This window comes from Diplotaxodon limnothrissa, linkage group LG11 (genome assembly GCF_057381915.1).
Source record: "Diplotaxodon limnothrissa isolate DT_005_m linkage group LG11, D_limnothrissa_male_GT1.1, whole genome shotgun sequence".
Lineage (NCBI taxonomy): Eukaryota > Metazoa > Chordata > Actinopteri > Cichliformes > Cichlidae > Diplotaxodon > Diplotaxodon limnothrissa.
In genome coordinates, this window is record NC_140606.1 from 21,573,767 (window position 1) to 21,585,412 (window position 11,646).

General features: G+C 41.8%; 1 protein-coding gene across 1 annotated transcript; it reads right to left on the minus strand.

Annotated features, from left to right (window-relative positions):
- Positions 1-2,531: 2,531 nt before the first annotated feature.
- On the minus strand, positions 2,532-3,539 carry LOC146622703 (free fatty acid receptor 2). The gene has a single exon (XM_085365347.1). The coding sequence runs from the start codon at positions 3,537-3,539 to the stop codon at positions 2,532-2,534; it is 1,008 nt and encodes a 335-aa protein (XP_085221473.1).
- Positions 3,540-11,646: the final 8,107 nt, after the last annotated feature.

Sequence of the window (11,646 nt, forward strand, 5' to 3'; positions counted from 1 at the left end):
CCCGTCACTTGCTCAGTATTCACTACCACTTCACTCTTAATCTGGGTCACACATTGATCATTCCAAAGCAACAGATTGCCTGCAATACTGCATACTTGAACAAATTAATGATTTTCTCCAATCAATCCTTACACACCTCTCCTCCCAGGGAGGAGGAGAACGTCCGTCAGCCAAAGCCAGCTCGACCTCCTTGATTTAAATCTGTCACGCTCAATAACATGATAAGTCGGTGCTAATCAGTCTTTATTTTCTTCTTTTTTTTACAGATGCCCCACCTAATGAGCTGATTTTATACTTGAACATTGCAAAGATGTGTTTCCTCTCTGCAACGACCGTTTGGTTTTTATTGAATGGTAAGAGTAATTCTGTTTAGCATTGCATGTAGTTGTTAAAAAAAATGTTTTTAATTTTTGTGATCATCAATTTTCTCAATCGTGTGCCACACAGCAGTCAGAAATATCTGGGCGAAGGGAAAATGAAATCTGCCACGTGAGTACTGTATTCTTCAGCCTTTGACAAACGCACATAAGCACACACATACACACACACACACACACACACACACAAGGCTGATTTTCTTATTGTTTTATCCCTGTAACCTATCACACATCATTAAGGAAAAGTCAACAGTGATGCAATAACCAAATATTGTGTTCCAGGAAAGACAAAATGAAAAAGGAGAAAGGATTGCCGGCTGTTCAGCTGAGCTCTTCTCATCAGACCAACCTTTTACAAACAACATTCAACTCATCAGGAAAAGAAAAAACAATTATCAGTGAATGACGTGCATAGGTCCGTCTCACTTTTTCATGTGAAAAATTCTCCAGATTTTAAACCACATCTGTATGCATGTATATTCTGCTGTGCTCTTTCATAGTGTATAATCTGTAATCGCTGATGTGTACAAGTGACTCATCCCTGTAACTTTTTATCCTATGGCATGCTGACTCGCAGATTTTTGGATTTGTGCGTCGTGTCAATGGCTGTTAACCCACACGTCTTAGTCATTCACTGGGGTCTGTTTGTCAAAATGAATGATTCATGCACAATCCACCTGTCAAACAGATACAGTGATCGGCTCAACCTCTGTGCAGGCCTAATCCTCGCTAAATAGGATTACAGCCGATGCCAGCGCTTGCTTGTGTGATAGCATTGTTTATGTTTGCAGCGTGTGGGGTGAGATCTTGATTCACTTTTTGGAGGAAGTTCATTTTAAATTTAGACCTGCCCACACTGCCAAGAATTAAAAAAAAACAAATACTGGCAGAAATGATAAACATTGAACAGCTGAGTGAGCTGATGGATCTTCAGTATAATCAGATTAGTGACATCAAAAATCAAAGAGGCAGCTCAGTAAGCTTTCTATTACTCATCCTGCTTTTATGTGTAAATACATAAAATGTGCATAAAAACATTTACATATGATATCACTGTTGATCACTTGATGCAGGCGGTCTTTACGGGCATTTTTCATATTTCTCATCCCCCTTCTTTCCAAAACAAATTAGTCCTTATCTCTTTTCTTCCACTCACTCATACGCACACAATCACCTCGTACCTGTCTGCTGCCAATGTTAAGGTTATTAATTAACTCAATTTATTATTGTACAGTTTGTTTATGAAAATAATGTTTGTGCGGTTTGCTTTTGCTTCCATCAGTCCTTTCTTCCTTTTCCCGTCATTTACACTCACACGTGTGTGTCCACACAAACACTGTTTACACCTGCTGGCGTGGTTTCTTTACAAAATAATGCATGAGTCAGACATCATGCAAAATGTATAATCTTATTTGAATATGAAAATAAGCTTTATTTATGTGTTATTATATTATTACAACCCCCGTTATGCATATATATGTGTGTACATTCATACATCTCTCTTTCTTTATATATCCCATATAAATATAAGAACAGCCATCATCTTACAAATGCAAACATATGTACAATTACAAAGCGAACTGCTCTCTATTTTCAGCATGCTTGTATCTGCATGAAGATGCCACACATTTTCTCTTTCTTCTGCTACTTCTTCTTCAACCACCACTGCTTGACACATAATGACCGTATTGTTGCAAGCAATATCCTGTTCACGACTAAGGATGTTGGTTGGAACATTTAATCTCCAATTGCAGAGAGATGACGTGCAACGCTGTTGCTTAGATATTCATTTTGTTACAGTCTCTGCTGCGATGCTCCACAACACCTGCCTGCATTTAAGGGTCTCTGTACTTCTCTTACACTATGCGAGAAATGTTGTTATGTCCTGGTGACAGTTCAAAGTAGGCTGTCTCTGAGGTTTTACCCGATGCGCTGCATACAAAATTGGCATGGCGTGCTTAGGAAGACTGAAGGTTACCTGTCTTGTCTCATTTCCAAAAAGGAATGTCATCAAACAAAAATACACTGCACTGTATAAAGCCAAGTCATTTTCTCACATGTGTAAACATTAACATGGCATTAATTTTCTGCTCCCAGGGATGAAGAAATAAGACAACAGTAAAGGCAGCCGCTTACAGGTCCCTTTCTGTCAGCTCAGATAGCATTGATCTCCTCTTGTGTGTGTTCCTTATCTTGTGCAGTCTTGGTAATTCCCCCGCACAAGGCCTGGAGCAGGTGACAAGACATGCACCTCTGGAGACGGCTTTTAACCCCTTCCATCACACTACTCACATTCCCTCTCACAGCAGAGGAAGAAAAGTAGAAAATAAGAGGGTCTAGACAGGCATTGAAGGTGCTGCACAGCAGGGCCTTGTCTCTCCACGCCGGACTTTTCTTGTTTATAAAACCAATGATGTGTGAGACGTTGTAGGGTCCAAAACATAGAGCAAACACCACCAGGGTTCCCAAAGCCATGCCCATGGCTCGGATGCGCCGGCGCCGGTCAATGTGTTGCAGCTTTGAGAGAATTCTGATGAAGTTGATGTAGCAAAAACTAGAAATCAGGAAAGGGATGCAGAAAAGCACCACACAAAGCTCCAGGCGCACAGGCAGGAGGACGTTCAGCTGAGACTCGGTGAAGTTCTCATAGCATTGTTTTCTGCTATCGCTGCTAGGGTGAGCTGAGGCGTTGAGGCGTTCAGTGGGGATAAAGGGCACGATAAACACGATACTAAGTTGGGCGGTGGAGAAAATCCAGAAGAAAATGCTGGCAGCTACAGCATACACAGGTCGCCGCTTCAGAGTGTGCCGAATGGGGAAAGCCACACCCAAGTAGCGCTCTACACTGACTGCAGTGAGGAAAAAGGTGCTGTTGTAGATGGTCATGTAGAAGATAAAGCCAGACAGCGGACAGAGGGCATAGGGCATGTTCCACATCATGCCATTCATTGCTTCCTGCATCTTGAAGGGCAGGAAGATGAGGAAGAGGAGGTCGGAAATGGTCAGGTTGAGGAGCAGGATGTCAATCGGGGTGGGTTTCTGCCTTACTTTCTTACAAAAAGTGTAGAAAGCCAATATATTGGCCGGGAAGCCCAGCACAAAGGTAATGACGTAGACAGAGAGACAAAGTGCTGTGTGGCACCGCTGCGTGGTGGGCTCCATGTGAATCTTTCAACTCGGTCAAGAATTGAGATGTGTCACATTATATCCCCGACCCCGGGGATGAATAGACTGCAGAACAAGGAGGTTTTATCTGTGGGGCAGCACCGACCACAGAAGACGAAGGCTTCTTATTGGCTCAGTGTCCTGGAACAAACCCAACGAGACAGAGCAGTTTTTCTGTCCCCACCAATAAACCACAGCTCATCGTTTCCTCCAGGGCTTTGAGCTCTGCTGATAAGAAAGAATGAAAAGAGATTACCACACAGCACAGCAAACTATTTTAAACTATGAGTATAAAATTGACACTTCATTTGAAAATGTGCTGTTCATACAATAAATGTTTTTCCTACAAAAAAAGGTAGGAGGCATCCCAAAGTATGCTGTAATTCTGTTTTTTCTATATTCCTTCTTAATTTTCTTCCACATCACTACTTCAGAGTTGATTGTGGTTGTGTATTATCTCTTAATGAGAAGACAGTGTTTTAACCCGGCACACGAGTTTGTATACAAACCATAATACTGTGTTATTGCTTGTTCCTTGTTGTAAATACAGTGCAGCAGTGCTTTTATCATTAAGTCCCAGCCCTTGTTCTTACTGTATACACAAATACTGGACATGTTGTGAAAATGATAACCCTCATAAACTTAATGAGTTAACTACACGAGGGAAATTAGCGTCTCAAAGCTTTACTTTGCCACGACTTTTACAACACAGTTCTATCTGTATCTGTTTCCTGCATCATCGTATAAAGGAAATAGAAAGTCAAGACAGCGGTAAGGAAAGTTTTATAATCTATAAATCAACCTATTGGAGGAATATTAAAATGAAAGTAGTTTCTTACCCTTTATGGGGCAACGTCCATCGAGTGAATATCTGTGTCAGACGCTCAGCTCTTATAGTCCAGTGTCTGAGAAGAGGAACTATTTTTTTCTAACTATTCTCTATAGTGCTGTGATGAAACTAAAGATTTTACACCAATTTAAGCAACTCGGACAAGTCCACAGTGACAATTTTTGTCAGCTCACAAATCCTCACTCCTGCAACAGACTTCCCATTCTTGGCATTTTTCATGAGCAGCGTGGCTTACCTCCTAGTGCGTCTTCCTTGCTGTTTTGTTTGATCACCTCTGCGCACCTTACCTCCAAGCTGCTGTCTCTTGGCACATTCCCTATTTACCTGTTAATCTAAACATCCAGTGCAGATAATAGAAATGACTATTAGTGAGATATTGCTGCAATTTATCTCCCACTCTCGCCAAACATGGTTTCCCTGGTAACAACTGGCCTTTTTTTCAGCATGAGCGGTACAGACGGACTCCGTCAGGCTGTTTGATCGTAGGTTTTCTTTACTATATTTAGTCATCAATGCCCAATGCTTCTTTACATTTGCCTCTTTAATATGAGTCAGTGGAGATAAGCATTGGTCAAGGGAGATGGCCCAGTGACAGAGCGGTCCCTCCTTTTACAGCATGTGGTGAGAACAGCAATGTGGATGATGTTGTTTGAATAGTCATATACTGCACACAGTAATAAAAAAATCTAATAACCCGTGGCTGACTTGAAGACTGGAAAGGCTTTACTTTTAGAGATAATTCTGTATCCTGCTGCAGCTCAAAAACACTCTGAGATATCAGAGGTCAGAGGCCCTTTTTTTGTATTTATCACCTGCTGCTTGACCCTGCTCTACCATCCAAGAGCAGGGTCAAGTTTAAATTGAACAGGTTTAAATGGAGAAGACTGGTTTATTTCAGAAGCAGAGACGTGAGCTTTGGAAGTTAAAATGACTCAAAGGTGAACAAAGAGTTCTTTTGATGTTGCTTAATGTATGTAAATCACTCTGAGGCGGTTTCACTTGTGCTTAAATGCCTGACTCCAACGTTTGACTTTTGGGTATTTTGTCTGACCTAACTTCATGTTAGTTATTTATCCCTTTACCAGGTCAGTTACGTCTTGGTGATGCTATTGATCCCATTTAAAAGCCTCCTTTCAACTTCCGTACACCCCAGGCAACGACCAAACAAACAATGTGTGCGGTTCACGCAGTGCAGTTATTTCAACAGACAGACACACTGTGTTGCACAAGCTGTTGTGTCCCGCTGCGTGAGCTGATTTTACAGAGTGACATCACGTAGTTTCTAAGATTCTATCTGTCCAAAAAGTTTACTGTAACACTTTGTGGTGTTTCATCATTGGAGGACAATTTGACTTGGTGAACAAATCAAATCAAATCCAGGAACAAATTTAAAAAAAAAAAAATTGGTTTCATTTTTCATTTTCTTATTTTATATTTTATTCTCTCCTGTCCTATAAAATGAAATCATATTCAGATTATTATTTATTATATTACAGTTGCTGTCACTACCAATGGAAAAAGTGTTGTAACAGAAACCTTGCCAGGGTGTCATTGAACTTTCTCTTATTTTGATCATAGCTTTGAGTACAATAATGAGTTTCATCATTCTTAGCAGAAAGAGGAAGATAGGGGACTTAAAAAATATTCCCAAAATTAAATTTCTCAACATTAAGATCTTAGTGAGTTTTCAAATCCACACAGATGATGACAAAATTCTGGTGGTCAAATACTGATCTGATTTTACTTCCTTAATCGTCTTAAAATTACTTAACTGGAGTTCAAGTATTGGAATTTCAGGAGTAGGACCACGCCTCCATAAACGCTCCTTCCGGTTCTCTTCTACATAAGTTCCCCCTGTTCTACAAGCTGTTCATTCTTGTTTACATTACCCTCCCTCCCCTTTTCAATTCTTTAACTTCTTCACTTCTATTTAGTAGATGGGGATCTGCCAGGCCCGGGAGCTGCTGCCGGTATCCTTCGAGGCGTTCCCCAAACCGCAGCTCAATTCATGTCCAAATCATTCACCTTTACCTACTAAAATGCTGTTAAACCTAAAATAAGGACGTGGGCCCAGCTATTGAAATGAGTCCTGAAATACTTGCATCACTTGCATACTACCATATATGTTTTATGGAAACATTAGATTAGATGAAACTTAGGTTCCTCCAGGAAACACAGCAGAATGTGAGCAGAAATATACCATATATACAGTTTCACTTTAACTTAACCCAAAACTCAAGACAAACATCAGCCAGTAATTCATTGACTACAATTTTAGAATTATAATCCAATACAGCACAATTTCAGTTTAAGAGGTTTGTGTCTTACCTTTTAGCAGCGCCCTTTGTAGTCAAACGAACCACCGGGATCGTCTGTCCACCTCCTGGCCTCCAGGTTCTCCCTGAACACCTCCAAAAACACCTTTATTGCCTCAGCCAAACTGTCACGAGTTCGAAAATGTTGAGCAATGAAACAAACCAACAGAGGCCCAGGAGAGTGCAATCAAACAATGAGTTTATTAGTACACACGCAGGAGAAGAAGTATCACATCAGCACACGTCTCGTGCTAAGAATACACTTGAAAATGATTTTATAACATCAGGGTTAACGCGTCCTTCTTGCGTCGATTACAGATCAAATACATCGATTACAGTAAATGGTACATCTTAGATGGCTAAAAACAGACACAGAAGTTCCTCCTTCTATAACACCTTCCGTACATGGCAATAAATTTCAAGCCTAGATGGTCTCTAAGGGCTTGTCCTTTTCTTAACTGGTCTTCTGTCATCTGTTACTAAGTAAACTGAAATGCAGTTAGAAGAAATGAATTTCGGGCCTTTGGCCTGGCAGGCTTCTGGATTATATGTGTGTTGTAAGCGTGTATGCTGTCTATCCTTCTATGCTCCAAGTCACCCACACAATAGATTGTGAAGACATAGTGCTTCACAAAGCTTAAAACCTTCTTTAATAGACTGAGCAGCAACACTGAATGAGCACAAACATGCATGTGTATAAAATAATCATAGCTGCACCTGTAATAAAAGGTTAACGTGGTGGCAATAGCTTTAATAAACATCTTTAATGCAATATCAAGGCTGTAGGATATATTATTAATGCAATGTTAATAATGCAGGTTATATTCTAGCAGTAAAATAATTTCTGTATCTCCACAATACACATATACACATATACACATATATAAATACAGAGTATATAATAGGGATAAATATAATAAATAGGAATAAGAATACCAGAGAACTGCACATTTCAACTATTGTGAGTCTATTGCACCGTTATATATTAAAAAATATATATATTGCACAGTGAAAAAGGCACTACAGCGCTCTCTTTGTCCCCGTTTCCCCTCCCTCTCCCCTCCAGCGAGGAGTTAAACAGTTTCATGGCGTTTGGGACAAAGTCTTTAAGTCTGTTGGTTCTTGACTTTGGGAGAAGCAACCTGTCACTTAACAGGCTCCTCTGGTTGTTTATGGCTGTGTGCAGAGGATGCCCAGCATTGTCAATAATGTCCAACTTAATGTCGTCTTCTCTGCCACTGTCACCAGAGTGTCCAGCTTCATGCCAACCACAGAGCCAGCCTTCCTGATTAGTTTTTCCAGCCTGGACACTTCCGTCTTTGCTGTGCTGCCCCCCAGCACACCACAGCATAGAACATATACACTATACTACTGTACTCCAAAGAAAACTACATACTTTATTAGGTACACCTCGTGGGACCCCGTTTTGTCTTCAAACTGCTTTAATTCTTCATGTCAGAGGTTCAACAAGGTGCTAGAAACATTTCTCTGAGATTTGGTCCATTTTTACAAGATAGCATCAGCAGATTTGCCAGCTGCTCATCCATGATGTGAATCTCCCGTTCCACCACATCCCAAAGGTGCTCTATTAGATTTAGATCTGGTGATTGACCATTTGAGTGCAGTGAACTAATTTTCATTTCCAAGAAACCAGCTTGAGATGAAGAGCGAGTGGCATGGGATGTTATACCACTGGAAGAAGCCACAACAAGAGATGAGCACACTGTGGTTATAGATTCTTAGTTGATAAGGTTGGCCTTCTGCTGATAAAGCCCATCTGCCTCAAAGTTTGGCATTATGGGCGTTCAAAGATGCGCTTCCACCTACCGTCGTTGTAACGAGTGGTTATTTATGTTGTTGTTGCTTTGTTGCTTTCCTATCAGGTCAACTAAATCTAGCCATCAACAAGAGATTTTCACCCGGAGAACTACAGGCTCACTGGATATTTTTCTCTTTTTCTGACCTTTCTCTGTAAACCCTACAGAGAAAGGTCACCTTAAATCACCTTTTTTTCCATTCCCATGGTCTGCTTGAACCTCAGCAGGTCTTTACCGTGTCTGTGTGCCTGATTGCACTGAGCTGCTGATTGACTGTTTTTGTCAACAAGCAGTTGAAAAGGTGTACCTAATAAAGTGACAGGGAATGCATAATAGTTTTCCAAACAACAACAGCATCAGTGGGCAAATGCTGCAAATCAACATCTGTTTTCAGTCAAAGCCTGCTATTGTCTGTGGTAATTATGACTGGAGAAAAGGAGGAAGATAGGTGACATTATCACAGAGCGACTAGTCTGAATAATGAGGGGGTTGAGGTGGATGGATGGATGGTGCAAAAGACTTTTATTATTACTGGTTATTAGTCTAACCATTATGATGAAGGCACCATAGCATTAAAAAAAATAATCACTTTGAGCCAAACCACATTCAGACCCTTAGGTCAAATCATAAAAGAGAAGTAACTGTGATGATTGTTAGGAGGATCAGATTAGAACATATAAAGGTGCTAAGCTCAAACAAATTATATATTTTAACCTTTAATTTAAAGAGCCTGTTGAATAATGCTTATTTTTATCTGGTAGGATGTGCAGTTAGGCAGTAAGTAGGCACATTAGCTGTGTTATTGCTAGTGTACTTCAGGGGCTGTGATGAGCCTCATGGAACAAAAAAAGGGCTGATTCATTCTTTCAGGTGTGGTATGTGTGCTCCTAAAGCCACAAAATAAACAAGCATTGACGTTCCAGGCGGGTGTTGCAGGTATGTGTGTAAAAGGGAAACAAGGGATTTTCCCAGCGGTACTAGACAGGTTGAGTGGTGTGAAAACAGGCTGTGAATGGCAGCAACAGACTCACAACCCTAAGGTGTTTTTCAGAGCTCTGAACACTGGGAATGTAGTCAGACAAAGCTGATGCAATAGGATGATATTTGTGACAGTACACACAAAATAGAACAAGGACATGACTCGGATGCAGAATGTCGAAGTACAGAGAAAAGCGTTCAGAGCGGCGGTCTGTGTGGTGACTGAAGCAGCAGGAATAAAATCAGGCATTATATTAGCGAGGGTTGGTGATGAAAAACAATATCAGAGTCCTCTGTCTGCCTCAAAATAATAGCTTTTACTTGTGCATTTATTTTGTATTATTTTACCACAATAAAATTGCTAATTACCCACAGGAGACTATTTTTTTTCCTCTGAGGCAGTATCCCAGAGGTACACTAGACAGAGTGGTGATAAAGTGTTAATGCTCCTGCTAATTATAAATTGGGTGTAATGGGCTAAGTTTCCATTCAGCTTAAACACTCCCAAGAAAATCTCCAGGACTCAGACGATTGGATTCCAGAAGTTTTTACTGGGCACTTTTTGTGAAACTGTAAACACAATACAATGAAATATACTGTAAACACAATACAATGAAATATACTGTAAACACAATACAATGAAATATATGAAATGTATTATAGATGCAATAAGCTCAAAGCATCTGGCTAATTATCACAGCTTGACAGCCTAGCCGCATAGCTTATATGAGACACAATAAAGTTAACCGAATAACAGACAACGGTTCAAAACGCTTCACCGCTTAATTGTACAAAATGAATTATACTCACAGACTATGCCTTAGCGAAGAGAAAAGGATTAATCCTGTAACGGCGGAGCTGGCGGTTGAATGAGCCCACACGCTAATATCCCGAGTCACACAGTAGATTCACTTCCTGACTCTCAGCGTAAACTGCTCTCGTGTTGTCATGGTTACGAAAATACACACACCGCTCTAAGCTACGATAGCGAGATAAAGAGAACACAAAGAACACATTTCTGGGGGCATAACACTCCCCGCTTGGGGTCTTTAAGAGCCCACATCAATTGGCAGAGTCAGACTTTGGAGAAAGAAGCAGAACTACTTCTGTAATGGGACGAGAGAATCCTCTTCTATTTCCATCTTTAACGACCTCCACTTCGACTCTCCGGACCAGACCGTCCTTCCCTGGAAAAGCTTTCGTGATGATGCCCATGGGCCACTCATTTCTCTCTGCCCGATCATCCTTTAAGAGAACTACGTCCCCTTCTTGAAGATTCGGCTGTTTCCCTTGCCACTTGTGTCGAAGTTGCAGTGTTTTGAGGTATTCACGCCTCCATCTGTTCCAAAACATGTCTGCCAGGCCCTGAACTTGTTTCCACTCCTCCCTGAAGAGATCTGCTTCCTCGAACTTGCCTGACGGCAAAGGAGGCGCGGAGCCTGTTTTGAGAGTCAGGAGCATGGCTGGTGTGAGGATGCAGGGCGACTCGGGGTCGGATGACACTGGAATGATCGGCCTTGCGTTCATAATTGCTGCTACCTCGGCCATAAGCGTGGTCAGAACCTCGTGCGTCAGGCGAGACTTTCTCTGTTCAAGCAGCATGCAGTCCAAGATACGGCGGGCAATGCCGATCATCCTCTCCCATGCGCCACCCATATGGGATGCATGGGGTGGGTTAAACACCCAGGTGCAGCTCTGTTTACTGAGGTACTTCTCCACCCTGTCGAACCCTGAGTTTTCCTTGTCCATCCCCAGCTCACGGGAAGCGCCGACGAAGTTAGTTCCGCAGTCCGAGCGTATCTGCTTCGCGGGGCCCCTGACCGCAAAGAATCTCCTCAAGGCGTTAATAAAGCTGCTGGCACTCATGGCTTCGATCACCTCAATGTGCACTGCCCTGGAACACATACACGAGAACATCACCGCCCATCGCTTGGAGTTCGAAACTCCTCCTCTTGTGCGGCGTGAAACGATGCCCCACGGTCCAAAGACATCGACACCTATGTAGGTGAAGGGAGGTGCTACTTGTAACCGTTCTGCCGGCAGGGCTGCCATCCGTTGATGTTCGGCCTTCCCTCGCAGCTTCTTACAAGTGATGCATCCGTAGAGCAGACTGCTGATACAGCGTTTGGCTCCCACGAGCCAAA